Source organism: Clarias gariepinus, chromosome 5 (genome assembly GCF_024256425.1).
Source record: "Clarias gariepinus isolate MV-2021 ecotype Netherlands chromosome 5, CGAR_prim_01v2, whole genome shotgun sequence".
Lineage (NCBI taxonomy): Eukaryota > Metazoa > Chordata > Actinopteri > Siluriformes > Clariidae > Clarias > Clarias gariepinus.
This window is the reverse complement of record NC_071104.1, coordinates 17,962,174-17,978,944: the sequence shown is the minus strand read 5'-3', so window position 1 is coordinate 17,978,944 and position 16,771 is coordinate 17,962,174. Positions and strand designations below refer to the sequence as shown.

Sequence of the window (16,771 nt, the reverse complement as noted above, 5' to 3'; positions counted from 1 at the left end):
GTTACTCATGAGTGCTCCATAAGACACACTCTTCACTCGGAGTGTGATCTCTAGGACGGTGAGGGTCGCTGTGCTGGACGACGAGGCCCCGCCCACATAGGCCCCGCCCCGCTCCCGCGCGCGCTCCCGCGTCCAGCTTAACCAGAACGGCTCCCGCTGCTCTCCGGAGGAGTTGTACTCTTAGGCGAGGTTTCTTTTTGTGCGATGCTGTTCTTGTAGTGAGTTACGAAAGAGGTTTTTACCTTGTACATATGCAGATGGATTCGGGTGCAGAAAGAGCGGACCCTGGGGACAGCGAACAGGATGAAGAAGAGGATGTATACGAAGTGGAAAGGATTATTGACATGCGAGTGGAGGATGTGAGTAGAGACGACTGCAAGCTAGTTGGCTAGTCGCTATCATGCTAGCCAGGATGCCATCTTGTTAGCTGGCGCAGCAGCTCCTTTAACATGACATAAATAATCCACGCGTAATATTTTTGTCTTGTGGAATAATTGCAAATTTGCGAGCAGGAAAACAGGCTGCTCTTTTTTTTTTTTTTGTAGCTAATTGTTGCTAACATTTGTTATGGGGAGTTAGCCTGACCCACGTAAGCTTGGCTAACTTTCTTAGCGTTAGCTGCAGGCTAGCTTCAAGGGTCACTTTATTTCCTGACTTAGCGTTAGCCAACAAGCTGCAGATTATTATGGAAACAACTATGCAGTGACTATTTTGGGTCGTTGCCCGCTCTGTGCATGATTTAAAATGTGCAGTGTTTCGGAACGCAATTGTTAGAGATTTTGCCAAAAAAAAGTGTTTTTGTTGTTGTTGTCGTTGTCAGGATTTAAAGTAGAGGCAAGTGAATAGATTTAAACATCTTCTCTTTTGCAAACCCTGCCGACATGGGGGACTATCGTGGGGTAATCCATGGCGTCCTTAAATTCTGCATAAACAAACACCTGCGACATCTTTATCTAGGCAAAAGATAATATAAAATGTCTATGGAAATGTTTGGCTTGTGGCGGCGTGGTGGCGTAGTTATCACTGTGGCTTGCACCTCCAGGGTCGGGGTTCGAGCCCCACCTCGGGTCTGTGTGTGTTTGTAGGATTTCCTCCAGGTGCTCCGGTTTCCACCATCAGCCCAAAGACATGGTGTTCCCACATTGCATATTGTGCGTGTGCGCGCATGCGTGCGCGATGGATAAAGTACCATGTGCACAGGATAAAGCAGTCAATTAATGAATTAAGTTTCTAAAGTGTTTTTTAACGATAAATGAATAAGTGAATTAAATCTTTTCTTCATGTATCTAGACACACTAAAGCAATAGTAATGATTATACAGTATTTAGGTGATGAATGTTTGCAGCATTCATTGTGAAGATTTTGTGGTAATAGCCATGTTTTTTTTGGGGGGGGGGGAGGGTGGCTCGTAGGGTGATGGAAAGTGAGCGGAGAGGCGCAGCTGCATCTCAAAAAGATACATTAATTTTAACTTTTCTAAACTGCAACCTTGAAATTCAGTATCCCAGATAAGCTCTAAACTTTTCTGCATACGAGTGTATGAATAATATGTAATGAATTTTACACAAGCAGTGTGTTAACGTGTGTGAGGGAGAGAGTGTGTGTGGTAAACGAACAGTAGAGATGGTTTTTAAAAGGCTTTAGCTGTTTGTAATTTGTCAGTATGTCTCTCAACATTTTCCTCCCTGTTGAGAGGCTTTATGAATCACCTGGCATTGACGGCTATCGTATTACAACTTGACACAATACCACAGACCGGGAGTGCTCTGTTAAAATGCAAGCTGATTGCTTTGGGCTCCCGCCCTACTTCACAGCCAGCCTTGTTTTTACTTTGGCAGGGCTCGAAATTAACTTTTTTAATTTGGTAGCACTGGTGCTCCCAACTTCAAAAAGTTAGGAGCACCAGCAAAAATTTAGAAGCACCCACCAAAAATTAATGAGCAACACAACTACAAATTGTATATTAACAGATTTCTTTTATTTGAAAACAACACCAATCAACACTAACAACAAACAGCTACAACAAATCACTGAAGCTTTACATATCCTGTGGCCAGGATTTGAAATTCGGTCTTCTGGCTCGCTGTCCCTCTGACATCCATCTTTTGACTGAGGCTGAGGCATCAAAGGCTTCCAAAGGAGGTCCCTCAACGCTGATTTGAATTAGATCTTCTACCTTGTTGGGGTGTAATGAAGATCTAATGTCTGACTTTATGCACTTTTGGATAGAGAACCCCCTCTCACACTGCGCTGAGGACACAGAAAGGACTAACATGATCTTTACTAGATGAAGGATGTTCTGAAAAAAAAAATCATTTAAATTGCATTGTCAGGGTAGATGTACTTAGCCTAAAATACATTGATAATCTAACTACTGTGACATTAGTTTACTTAGCCTACCTGTAAATCTGATGAATAGGGTTCCTTGGTCAGAAGGACTTCCCATAACCCGTGGTAGCTCTTGTCTTTAAAATACATGAACACTAGGGTTTTCAAGGACTGGAACTCCTCCATGGCAAGGGTACAGACACAGCCGTTCAATTCAAATGTAACTGGTTGTTTTTATTAATGTTAAAGCTTTTAACAAAAACAATTAGAAGTCTGTATTTTGAATATTACCAATGAATTACATTTCCAGTACATCTTGAAAATGGTCCAACAGGAAAGTGACCTCCTCTATTACATAATCAACCAACTCCTCTGCTGTCTCTGGCCAAACATCATGGTTGAACACGTGAAAGCATTTGACCGCTTTGGTTGCTGCAATGTCTGCTCCATGTTCCTCCTGACCTAAAAAAAGCAATAAAAAGACATTTCTGTAATAAATGTGACTGGACCACAAAATCAGTCTTAAGTCGCTGGTGTATATTCCCAGGGTCACATATATTTAAATAATGTTTTAATGTTTTTAAAAATAATTAGTTTTATGATTAGTAATTTAATTATTTTAGTGTAGGTTATCAAAAGTTTTTCATTTACATATTCTGTTACACATCCTGATTAATAACACAAAGCAGGCTGCTAAATCGAAGACAAAGCTATTTAACTATTGCAGCAACGGTGGTCTCTATCTGCTTCTGAAGTCTGGGAGCAGTCTGACTGACTGGTCCATCCTTAGCCATATTCTCTGCCTCTCCTTTCTTTGAAGGAACTCCCTTGACAAATTAAAATGAAGAGTATACATTGCAAATTAATTAAATTATTCTAAATGCTGTTAATCTCATATATAATTTTACTATACAACACTAAAAACATTACAGTTCATGTAATATCTTGTCTGTACAAGACACCTACTGTACCTGCATGACACAAATTAAAATGATCAGTAACACTTTCCTGTATGACCATCAACTAAATGTTCAATTGAAGCTTGAAAAACTTTTATAAAGGTTGTACCCGAAACATATAATAAGGCTGCATTTCCTGCTCCTGCTCCCTAGAATCTGTCTGCCTTTTTATGGCTGCATGAAAGTTGGACTAGGGCTGGGCGATATGGCTGAAAACTGTATCACGATTAGGGCTGGGCGATATGGCTAAAAATTGTATCACGATATCAGTGTTTCATATCGGTCGATATCGATAATTATTGATATTTTTACGACCTATTTAAAATAAGACCAGAAGAAAAATATATTACATTTAAACATTTTTATTTTAAACTTAACCTTCCTTTGATCATAGTCCCTTCAGTTATTTAGACAGAAATGTCAATAACCATGGAAAACTCAAATAATTAAAATGTAAACATAAGTCTAAAGTCACAATGAACACTTAACAATTTTCTCTTAACATTTACGGTGCAAAAAAAAATGTAAGAAATGCTTAATGTGTAATAAAATAAGTGCATTTTCTGCTTTTGAAGAGGAATCCAGCAGACCAGCATGAGACAACGGCATGGCGCAACCAAACGTGATACCGTTACATGATTGACGTTAGTGTATCACTCCCTATGCAACTGTCACGGGCAACTGGAAGCGGACCAGAAGACTAGCAGTTAGCCCTTGTAGCGTGGACGGTAAATCCAAACGCGGAAATAGCGCGAACAGGCAGGATAACCACACGAGTCATTGTAAGAACTCTCTCACGCCGAGAGCAAGAGTTTACACAATTATTCCCGCTGTTGCGGGAGAGAGGTTGATTTGTGGGTAATACAGTCCAATGTGCGTGAACGCGGAAATGTGAGATGAGCTGGAATATAGAGCCTGAACCTGTTTTCCTTTAGTAGTTTTTGGATTGATTTAAGTACGGAATCCACCTGGAAGATTGTAATATCGCCTGACAACACAGAAAATAAAAGAATGGATATGCATCGACTCGTTTGTCTTTCCCATGGCCATGAATTAACGGGCTGTTGCGCTGCCGCGAGAAATGACGAAATAAAGCGGAGGAGCTAACACCGCGTTCTAGCAACACACACTGTGAATGTGAAGCGCCATCTTGTCTCCTTTTATACTTCCTGAATCGCGACCGTACTACTTCAGGGTCCTAATGCCGGTCGCAGAGCGAGTGCGCATGACGGCAACCAAACTAGCTTCGCGACCTCTGATTTCTTCCGACAAAGAATAAAAATTATCGAAACATTTTATTGAACACATTTTTTATTGATATCAATCACGTGTCTATCGCGATACATATCGTTATCGTTTTATCGCCCCGCCCTGAGGTAGACAGCTTTCCACCTGGGCATGGCCTCTTAGCCATTGCCTTAATGTTGAGGATCAGGTTCCCCAATGCTGACTGCCTGTTAATGTGATTCTAAACATAATACATCTCAAATAATGATATAATTATTTTCATAACAAGGTAAAGCTTACCTGGGGGGTGGATCACATCATTTCTTTGCAGTAACAAGCTGTATTTACTGATGGCAGAAAATAAATCTGCCAAGAAATGGCAGAAAGCCAGAAATGAGCCATCCTCCATTGTCTCCTTGATCTACCAGGAAGAAAACAATAAATTTCTACTTTCCCTTTCCTCACTTTACATGAGCAATATCTATACATGTAAGACATAGCACTGTGCAGATAATTATTTATACAGCTATGATAGAGCAGGTAAAGTTCCACACAGTTTTAATACTTTACACTGACATGCTTTGTGCTTCAGGAGCACATCCAATGCCCTGGACACATGTGGCAACCATCTTGTGCCTTTGACACCACTTGGATTGTTCACCGATACACCCAGTTCGATTCCAAGGCATTTTAATTCCCTTCTGGATTTAGAGCTGAAGTGATAAGTCTTCCAAATTAAGTGAAGCCGGTTGTACACATTGCCTACCCAAGGTGAATCCTTCTGAGCAGACAGTAGGGCAAGCTCCAATCTAAAATATTGTGCAAATAGAGTACAAATCTGAAAATTTAGTTTGCTATAACTTTTTGCTAACTTGGGACTTTTTGCTAACATAGGTGAGCTGTCACTATCAGCTCACCTATGAGGCATGCAGTGAAATGGGATGATGTGCTTTCCTGACTTCCCACGACCAGCAAATGCTGACTTAGTGGCTGGATAGATTCCTAAAATATTTCCCACTAGTTTAATACATGTTTAAATGCGTCTAACATCGTTAACGCTTTAAAAAAAAATCCATTTATAATCCAACAAACACATTCAGTAAGACACTCAATACAATTTTTAAAAGTTAAATTAATCTAGTAGACTAATATACGACCATTTTATATATATATATGCAATACCAAATCAGCTATTAAATAATTAGAAAAAAAGAAGACAAAACAACTCAGCATTAGCATGTTCCACCTCAACATGCCCGACGAGGATGGTTGTGGGCAGTCCGCCAAGCAGGATGCGGACATACACAATCACGCACTCCTTGACAGACAGGTTAGTGTTTCCATCGATCATGAATGAGATGTACTGGGCAGATGATACTTTAACTGCAGTTTTCTCACGGAGGGTATCTGCTATTACGCCGATGATATTGGCACATGACTTGTCATTTGCATGTCATGTTAATTGCAATACCGTTCTTTTTTTTATTAGCTGCAACATGGGTTTAAATTTAGTAAAGGCGAGCTCTTCTTTGGCGATAGTGTATGCCGTTTTAAATTTTACACTCAGTTCTGCCAACTGCGTGGAGCGGCTGGCAGTATCCTGGCGATTAAGAGCCTCAATGATCGAACCTGTTGAAACTGAACTTTTTGCTACAAACTTGTTCCTACATTTCTTGTGTTTGGCACTCTCACTGTGTTTGACTAAGCTCTCGCTGCTTTGTAACGTTATGTGGTTTGCAAAAGAAATCAGTCAGTGTTCTTTTTATTTTTCCTCTTCTACACCTCTTTAAATTAATTTCCCCGCTGTAGTTAGCGCCATCACCTGACTGAGTGATTGACAACTATTATTAACCAATCTAAAATCTCAACGGCAGAACGTCATCGTATCAGCATTCAGCGCACAAAACGTATACATACTGTTAACGTATTAATCTGTTTAATTTGTAGAGAAATTCAAACATGTCGCACAGCAACAATTACATGCACTTGCACCAATGCTCCCAAATACATTTTGAGATCACATAGATGAAATTTCGGGAGCATGTGCGACCAAAATGGTTGCAATTTCGAGCCCTGTTTGGATGTCATGCTAATATTTTATTGTGTAACTGCAGTGTACACTACTATCTCGGGTTATTTTATCGTTATGGTGTTTCCCACTTTAGTAACATACAGTCAATGTGAGAAAACTGGTGTCTGGATTTTTGTTTTCATTAGTAAGTTGTTGTATGCTGTGCATTGTCAAGTATCCTAGATCTGCTTAACTCGGAAAAGAATGCAAGAAATGAAGATGAACACGAAAGAAGGACTAAAAGAGAATTGGAGAAGAAGTAGGATATGCAAGGCATTAAAGGGATGCCTCAACTGCATGTGTTTTGTGCTCCCCTGTATGTGCTGCTCAAACACTATTGCTTTATAGTTATGTGAGTTTCCAGTTGAACAACAATGAGAGTAAAATCCAATACTTTACGCACAGCATTTGTTCTAGTTAGTGTACTGTCCTTCCTATTGAACCAGTGACTGTAGATCAGCACTCTAGATCAGCGCTCTAGGTGTACATGCATGCCATAAGTCTGTGTTCCTGCTTTAATGCAAATCAGGTTGCATTTAAAAACACCAAACATATAAAGAAAAGCTGTTATGATATAACATGGATATAAAAGGGTTTAATGGCAGTTTATTTGCACGAATGCAGTATTAAGATTTGTTTTTATTTTATAGCAAAGTACCAAAGAATAAATCCCTTGTCTAAATTAAAGTACAAAAATATATATATTAATCAAGATACTCGAGTTTTTTTCTTGTTTTGTTAAAGCAGTCCCATTACTTCATTTTCTGTAAAACTGATGGTAAAATCTAAATTGTAAAAATTATCCTGCAAGGGAAAATTTATCAATCATATCATGTAACAGATCGCGGCAAATGCTATCTGGTATTTGCTCTGTTTGTTGTCATCGACCCTGTCGTCTCTGAACAGAGTGGTTAAGTAATGAAACAGGAGACAGCCAATAAGGACTCTGAGCCAGCTCGGCCATTCCAGTCTCAACAGACTGGCTCTGGCTACAACTTTGGCATTGTGTGACAGACAACACACCCCAACACAACACACTTTTACTTTCCTTGTTTATTAGACGTTAATTACCACAGTTGGCTCCATTGTACGAGTACAAGATAAATAAGCTCATACATGCAAATATAAGATGGAATAGGCCTAATCTGTAAGTATATCACTTTAGTCAGATGGTAGATATTGGGGCCTATTTTTAATAATTAAAAGATAAAGTAAAATATAGAGGCTCCAATAGGGTAACAAGTGAGATAAGTAATAAGAGGAAACAGTGATGCAACTGACATGGAAGCAGGCTCACCCACTCTGATCTAAATGAATGCAGCTCTTTGTGATCAAGCTGTAGTGATTATTCAAGTGCTGCCCAGAAACACAGGCAGATGAGTTGTTACTGTTACTAAGCAACATGTTGATTGATGAAAATCAATGATATTCACCTGTGTAGCAAAATGTCAGCTTAATATTTGTTGCATCAGTGCAAAATATTTGAACATGCAAAACAATCCTAATGATGTGTTTATTTTTAAATGCATTATATTTAATTAACTGACTGCTTTTTGGAATTTTTTAGGGAGAGGTGCTATATCGTGTGCGGTGGAAGAACTATTCATCAGATGATGATACCTGGGAGCCCAAAGCTCACTTGGAGGACTGTAGTGAGGTGCTGCTGGCCTACGAAAGGTCTCTGTCTGAGAAAAAATTTAAGAAAGACTCCAGCATGGTGAGACTCATAAGATATTTTCCCACATAACTTAAGAAATATATGAAGGAGAAATTTGCTGCACAATAATAACTGACTTAATATTTGTGAACAGTGTAATATTTCTATGGTTTTCCTTAGAAGCTGCCTATGAAGAGTGATCTATTTGATGCAAACTCTGAGAGTGACAGCGATAAAGATAGACTGAAGGAGTCGCCTGGAAAGAAAAAGAAAAAAAAAAGAAAACACGCAGAGGACTCGGAGGAAGAAAAGTCTGAGAAGGATAGGAAGAAAAAGAAAAAAAAGGAGAAACGGAAGGAGGACAAACCATTGCCTGCTCCCGAGTCTGATGAAGAGGAGGACAGGGTTCCTGCACCACTATCTTCTAAGAAAGAGAAGGGCACAGATGCCAAGAAGCAAGCTGTTGAAAAGGAAGAGGATGACAATGAGGATGCTCTTACAAAGAAACACAAAAAAGAAATCAAAGCCAAGGATGGAGGAAAGCAAAAGAAAGAAAATGTTGATGAAAGGAAAAAAAAGAGAGTCAAGTCAAAAAAGGAACTTGTGACCTCAGATGATGAGACAGACAAAAGTGATGCGCCCTCAGAATTATACACTGATGACACTTCTTCAACAGGCAACCTTAGTATTACAACAAAACCTTCAACTCCCAAAACCACAGAAAAGTCTGCTCGAAGTGAAAGTGGGAGTGACCATTCCAAGGCAAAACAGAAGAAGAACAAATCTGAACTGAAGCAGCAAGGTTTCAAAGACGTGGCTCAGGACGTGGCTCACCCCAAAAAGACTGACGGTTCGACTCTGCTGCTCAGAGAGAGTGGCCTAAATAAGTTGAAGAGCCTGGCCAGCAGTAAGAGCAGCAGCAAATCATCTCGCAGTGATGATGAACCTGACTCCAGTGATGCAGGTGTAACAGCAAGAGCAAAAAACAAGGCTAAAGGTCCAGACGCAAACTCTGCTCCTCAAAAAGATTTACTTGTATCTTCCTCCTCTTCATCTTCTACAGTGTTAGCTATTAACAGCAAGCCAAGGGAGGAGGAGCTGAAGGAGCCGAAGGAGTCGAAGGAAGAAGCCGGGGAGAAGGGTGCTGCTAATAATCTTTTTGAAAAGTTTTTGCTCAATTGTGAGGCTAAGGATCGCGCACCTCGGAAAACACCAGCTCATACAACACCAAAGGTAAATGACATTTATTTATTTGTTGACAAGTTTGCTTGAAGACATTGTGTTTATTTATGGTCCTGTGTCATGTTGCAGAATCCAATCAAGACTGACAAAAAATCGAGGAAAGAGTCTCCCGTGCAGAAGCCTGAGTTTGACAAGGCTGAAAAGGCAAAGGAAGGTAAGTCACATAGGTTCTTTAAAGGGTATAAGGGTATTGGTGTCTCAATGGTCAGTTTCTCGCCTGCCATGCGGAAGGCCCGGGTTCGATTCCCACCCAGTGCCCAATCTCCAGCCACTGCAGTGCCGGTCCAAAGCCTGGATAAAATGAATGGGTTGTGTCATGAAGGGCATCCAGTGTAAAACATGTACCATGTTGTGTGCGGATCAGTTCGTCCGCTGTGGTGACCCCTTTAACAAGAGCAGCCGAAAGGCTAACAACATTTGTTTGTCACTGATATTCTTTGTTATTCATCTTCAGGAACTGTTGGAATGGAGACAGATGAAAGACAGGAAAAGACCACACAGGAGTCAGAAAAGAGTGACAGGGCAAATGAATCTGTGGCCAAGACAAAGGAGGATCTACAGCGTGAGCAGAAAGAAGAGGAGCAGCGCCGAAAGAAAGAAAGACTTGAGGAAGAGGAGAAGAAAAGGAAAGAGAGGCTTGAAGAGTCCCAGAAAGAACGAAAGTTGAGGATGGAAGAGGCACAGAGAGAGAGACAGAGACTGGCAGAGGAAGCCCGGTTAGATAGGCTGGACAGAAAGTCTGTGATGGACGCAATGGCATCTGCAGAGTCTTCTGAAGACTCAAGGTGGAAGGAGAGGAGAAGGAAGAAGCGGGAGGATAGTGAGTCCCGCCTTCTTATCACCTGCGATGACAATCAGGACTCTCAGGACCCCCTGGAACGCTCTAACAAAACGCCTGGTTTGTATTGACAGGGCTTTACACCCACTGCTGCTGTTCTGAATAATCCTTTCACACTCAGTTTCATAGTAAGAGGTGATGTGTCAGTTTCTTCCTGGTTCTACCCACTCTCCAAAACTTGCCTGTAGATGGATTGGCTGTGCTGAAATAGTCTATGGAGGTTGTGGTTACTAACAGTATATATAGCCCAGCTCTACAGTCTGTGTATGACCTGAATTATTTCACAAAGTTATTCCTACATTCATTTAAGCTGTCATTCTAAACAATTGTTGGCCTCAGTGCTCTGTGACTTTCCTGTCAGTGAACATCCGATGTCACAGCTGTAAGGAGAAGATATATTGCTGATTTGTGATGTGTAATTATACATATGAGTTTGTTTGTGTATGTGTGCATACACACATGACATGCAGTGTGAAAGTTATTCGGCGTAATGAGCTCTAAATGTATACAGAGTTTTGTGTGTCTACGTGAAGGTGTGTATGAACTTTGCAGCAAAATCTCATGTGGGATCCTGTCTGCCAATTTTCATGAGTTTTTGAGCATATTAAGACCCTCAAAAAGCCCAAAAGGTTGGGGAAAAAAAAAAATAGAAAAATAAGAGGGTCCTGCGCCCTTTAATGCTCGGGCCCTAATAAGCCAACATAATAAACCTTTTTTTTTTTTTTTTTTTTTTTTTTTACAACTTACTGCATCTCATAGAATGAGCCAAGTACTCTCAATTGCACTTAAAATACTTAACTATTATACGTAAATCAAAAATAAACTCAGCTAATAAGTTAATTTATCTGCAAAATTTTTAAAATGCACTATAGCTTTAGCATTATTCATGTACAGCAGCTACACCTGATCTATTCTATTTAACATATGTGTGGGTTTTATCATCCAGAGATCGCTGGTTCGAACCCCGGGTGATGCTGTTTTTCTTTCACAGTCGGAGGCACAGAGAGAGCTGATTGGCCGAGCTCTCTCAGGGGGGAGGGATGAGAGGTACTTGCGCTCCCACATTAATCACGGCTCTACAGCCAATCAGGGGCATCTGTGAGCTCGCGCAATCGGAAGGAGTGGCTAGCGCTTTCCTCCAAGTGTTTTTCTCCACCCCTATTAGTGCGTGAGAAAGCAGTTCGAAAAGAGTTCGAATTAAATATGTTTCACACACACACACACGTGGTCACAGTGTTATAGTAAACAGTAAACGCGTGCACGGATGCTGATTATACCAGTGAGAGACGCGCACTAAGACCCAGCAGGGGAGACGATTACCTACAATTCCGCAGCGCAAGAGAGAGAAAAACCGTTGGCTCATATATTCAAATGTATATCGGAAATTTGTTTAAAAATCATATCACCGTTATTGAAAAAAAATTCTATCGCGATATATATTAATATCAAATTATTGTTCAGCCCTAACAACAACCCCTCGATTCAACCTCCATTTCAAGTTGTAGGTTTTAAAACCACAGTGCTAACCACTAAGCAGTATATTGTTATATACCAACTAAGTTTCAGTGGCTATCTAAACTGAAGTATCTTTTCTTAGTTATGAAATTGTCCTTAAGGTGCATCAGGATTGAAATTCAATTTTTGTATGAACATGCAGTGCTGCAGAGTGCATTTTAAATTTTATTGTGGCTTTCTGTAACAGACAGGGGACCACCTTCTCTTAATCTTGGAGTTGAGCTGAAGTTGGACTGGATGACACTGGAAGACTTTCAAAGACACTTGAATGGAGAGGATGAAAACCTTTCCCCCCTAACTTTAACTCCCAGTGAGTTTTTTTCCACACACTCCCCACTCTAATACAATTATTTTTTTCAGAAAAATTATCCTATCCATTATCAATGTCTTTCACTTCTTTGTAAATATCTTTTGTTTTTTATTTTTGTTGTCACACAGCGGAGTTACGGGATGCTGTAAAAAATGGGAATTATATGGCTGTGAAACGTGCACTTGGTTCCAAAGAGGACTATAATCTGGACCAGGAGGTCAGACATGTCTACAACATTTTAGTTCTAATGACAGAAGTGCCATCCATTAGCCATGCCACAGTTTTAGTAAACAATACACATATAGTTTGCCAACAAGATACTGGTTAATAGAATGATGATTGTTTGCTTGTGCTTATAATTTGGCCAATATATTTAATTATTCATAAACTCGCTGGTAATATTTGGATCATGTTGAAAGAGCCTGATACATTACTAAAAGTCTGTTTTGTTTTTCAACCTACGTAAGGCATAAGCAAATGTGTTTTAGTGCAACCTTGATGGGATGTTCAGGGATATTACAGGTCATGCATTGTACAGTACAGCAGTGTGTACGTGCAGTACACATAAATAAAAATACCCGTTTTTTTTTTTTTATATCAGTTGTGCTTTATCTTCTTTTCTCCTTGGGCAATTACCATCTACCGGATTTTTTACCCTAATTTAGTCGTGTCCAATTCCTCCCCGTCACTAGGGGGCTTCCACATTAAAGGTACTACTACCACTCAGTCAGGAGGGCCAAAGACTATCACGCGTTTTCTCTGAACCACGTAATGCCAGCCGACTGCATCTTTTTTTCTTTCTTTTTTTTAACCGTTGGGGGCGGAGTAACGCACTCGGAGGACAGTGCTATTCGCTCAACGTCCATCACCCCCCCCCCCTCCTGACGCCCTGTAGAGTTGTGATTAATGTGGGAGCACTAAGTACGTCTCATCCCTGCCCTCTGAGAGAGCTCGGCCAATCAGCTCTCTCTAGACCTCCGGCTGCGAGAGGTTACAGCATCACCCGGGGATCGAAATGTTTAATACGAGTTTATAAACTGAGCACTGAGTGATGAGTTTGTATTCAACTCATGAGATGATAGAGAAAAGCTTTGCAGTTGTATGTCCGTGTATTGTAATTGCTTTATTGCATTTATTTGTGTGACTGCTTTCTGCTCTGTAATGTCATTGAATATTATCCATCATTTTGGGTGGCAAAACGTTTTGACATTAACTGCATGTTTTTTCTGTTCTCCTTCTGGGTGTCTGTGCACGCGTGTGGGCCCACTCTGTCCCCTGCAGGACTCCAGTGGTATGTCTCTGTGCATGCTGGCTGCTGCAGGTGGACAGGATGATATCCTACGGCTGCTGATTAAAAAGGGAGTGAAGGTTAATGGGCGTCAGAGGAACGGCACTACAGCCCTTATGCATGCTGCTGAGAAGGTAATTATTGCTTTGCTGCTAAAACTGTCCTGCAGCTGTTCTGCTGCTTTACACTCACCACTGAAGACATCTGTTCATGTCTCTCACTGTGACTTACAGTCATATAAAGGTCTGCAATAACCTCATAATTATTTCTCTGTTCAGAATTTCCTTACCACTGTGGCCATTCTTCTCGAGGCAGGGTCCTGCTTAAATGCTCAGACACTGGGAGGGGAGACAGCTCTTATGAAGGTAAAGATTGTAAAAAATGATGAGGAGAAAAATCAATTGTTACAAATCATGATTCTTTTGTATGATAATTATTTGGTTGTTTTCCTTAGACTTAGGTGTTTTAGTAGTTTTCATGTCTTCCAGCTTTTACAAATGAGTAGGTTTGTTTATTATTCTTGACCTTTTTAGGCATGTAGGAGAGGCAATGCAGATGTAGTGCGCCTACTACTGGAGTACGGAGCTGATTGCAACATCCTCTCTAAGCACAAGGCAACAGCCCTGCACTTTGCCAAGCTCAGCAACAACATGATTGTTCATGACCTCATCAAAGAGCATATCCAGACGTGAGTGTTGTTAAAACAAGGGCTAATGACAGAATAATTAATCATGTTGAGATTTCTGAAATTTACATCAATATTTCTCTTTTGAATGTATAATTTCCAGGTTATCTACTGTGGCAGAGGCGACAATCAGAGCATATTTTGAGACACGTTTTGCTGTGCTTGAGCCTGTGTTTCCTTTGGCCTGTCATCGCTTATGTGAGGGACCAGACTTATCACTGGAATTCAGTTACAAACCCCCACAGCATTTACCTGGAGAGGGTAGGACTCTACATGATGAAGTTAAAAAACATCAATCCCATAAAGAGTCCATTAACTCTGAGGCAGGTAATAAATATAGTGTGTCTTTTGTCAGGATCTGGCATCCTTCTCTTCATCTTTCATGCTAACTTCATGACTGAGATCACAGCCAGGCTCTGTGGGCCTTGTAGCGTCCATGCTGTCATCCTTAATGACAATTTCCAGTTACCTGTCTTCCTTGTAAGTCCCTTTTTCACAGGTCTTTTTTATTATTATTCATTTATTTATTTGTTTGTTTGTGGCACTAAAAGCTGTATTTCCTTAACAAGAAGGTGCTGTCTCCAGTCTAGCTGATTGTGTTCTTTTCCTGACAGGATAGCCACTTTATTTATTCCTTCAACCCTGTTCACGGAATCAACAAACTCTTTATTCGCCTAGCCGAGTCACCCACAGCAAAGGTGAGAACATTACAAAAGTGTCTGACACACAAACATTCTAAGAGCTTCTTTAGATCAATGATTTTATCCAGAAACTTTTTGTCTCTTAATGTCCTTCCACAGGTCAAACTTCTCATTGGTGCATACAGAGTCCAGTTACCATGATGATCAACCTTTTCTGATCTTCAAAGGTCATCAGTGAATCTTAACCATGCTAAGAGACAAGAGTAATTTCCCAGACTTCTGCTCTTTGTCACTAGACATGCCAGATTGCGGGATGGTGGTTTATATTTGGTTTAATGGCTTGGAAATTAAGGCCCAAATACAGTAGCAAGTCTTTCACAGCAGACTTTGGAGTATGACTCCAGGATACACATTCATCAACGTATCAGAAGTGTTTTTATGAGTTTTACAGGATTTTTTTTAATAGTCTGTAATTCCAGACATTGTTAAAACAATTGGGAGGAATAGGCATTTGTAAAAGTGCATTTGTAAATCTTGTTTGTAAAGGTTTTTCTTATTTTAAATACAATAATTTATCACTCCAGATTTACCCATTGTTCTTTTATGTTACTATCTTATTACCTTGTACTTGCCTTAAATCTGTGTGCACATGTGTGTTTGAAGAAGAGTTAGTGTGTGAAATAGAGAGCAGGTGTCAATTGTTCTTGCTAATAGTTTTTTTTTTTTTTTTTTTTTTTATGGGACCAAGATAAGACTGGACTTTTTAAACCCCAAAGTTAATTCCCTGTCCTTTTTTTTTTTTTTTTTTTTTCCCCCGAATTTGGCTGTTTTACAATAAACTTGGAACTCTGGGGCAAAGTGTAGGATTCTTTGTGTAGAAAATGTAATATCACTCTTGGGTTTGTTCAACAGTACAGGGTAAGTATTGTCTAAGCATATTGTGTTGGTTATCAGTTTTAAGGGCTAGTATCTGCTCAGAGGCTGGAGGAACCAAGTCTGATTATACGTTTTGTTCAAAACAAAATATCTTGCCTCCGTTTCTCATTAGGCTTGTAATAACCCTTCGTATTAATTGATAAATCCTTGCTCATACACTTTTTTTTTTCTTTTTTTTAGTGTATTTGGTTTGCTGTTTAAACAATGCTAACTTTTTATTTGAGTTTTTTGTTTAGTTATGTGGGTGTCCGAAATTTATGAAGAGAATCTAAATATTTTGGCTGAGATAATTGTCACATTATTTAATAATGGAGAATTGTTATATGATCAGTATAGATTAAGATGAAGTTTAGACTGGGCATTTTGCAACCAGTATTGAGTTACTATACCTGTGTTTATATGAGATTGTTGTGAAAACAGTGGTCTGGACAACATGGATTTTATTTTCCCCTGACTGTTCATAGTAGCTTAACAACTGTTTTTTTTTTTTGCTACCTTACTGTGTGATTCAATGAAAGAGAGAGCGAGAGATGCACAAAACTTGGCGTCCTCTTCAAATAAAATGTACATATGTTTCCATAAGCTTATTTTAATATTTTAGATTTTTTGTCATTGATTAATGGTGCTGCTGATATATTCATTAGTTTTATTTATATGGAAGATTTGCTTTTTTTCCCTAAACATAACTATAATATAAATGCATATATTTTATATTTTTTAAATTATTGAATTTGATATTTTCATATAGGCTTAACCCTAGGAAATCCAGAATGTCCTTAAAGTACTAAAACTGTTTAAGCAGATATTGTTGACTCTTGAGTTAAAGTGGTCACTTGTCATAGCGTAGACAAAAGCAAACCTGGCTTTATACTCTAACATTTGATTTTATTTGAGTAGAACCTTTTAATTTAGCACCTTACAAACTTATAAATAATGCAACTGCACAGAGATATGGTTTTATATTTAACGAAGAAAAGAGGAGCATCATGAATGGTTCTTTAGACTTACAGTAATACATTTATAAAATTTGCTCACTTGATCCAGTTACTCAGGTCTGTGCAATACAGAAGAAAT

The 16,771-nt window shown here is 39.5% G+C and overlaps 1 protein-coding gene across 2 annotated transcripts; it reads left to right on the top strand.

The window, feature by feature from the left end:
• Positions 1–135: 135 nt before the first annotated feature.
• On the top strand, positions 136–16,284 carry mphosph8 (M-phase phosphoprotein 8). Of its 2 annotated transcripts, none has more exons than XM_053497205.1 (14): positions 136–359; positions 8,153–8,302; positions 8,426–9,475; positions 9,554–9,638; positions 9,939–10,382; positions 12,025–12,147; positions 12,276–12,364; positions 13,429–13,569; positions 13,714–13,800; positions 13,969–14,123; positions 14,224–14,381; positions 14,476–14,600; positions 14,735–14,818; positions 14,921–16,284. In XM_053497205.1, the coding sequence occupies exons 1-14, from the start codon at positions 252–254 to the stop codon at positions 14,960–14,962; spliced, it is 2,841 nt and encodes a 946-aa protein (XP_053353180.1). In that variant the 5' UTR covers positions 136–251; the 3' UTR covers positions 14,963–16,284. The 2 variants fall into 2 exon arrangements, with proteins under 2 accessions (XP_053353180.1, XP_053353179.1); XM_053497204.1 differs by having other exon boundaries at positions 8,423–9,475.
• The last annotated feature ends 487 nt before the right edge of the window (positions 16,285–16,771 follow it).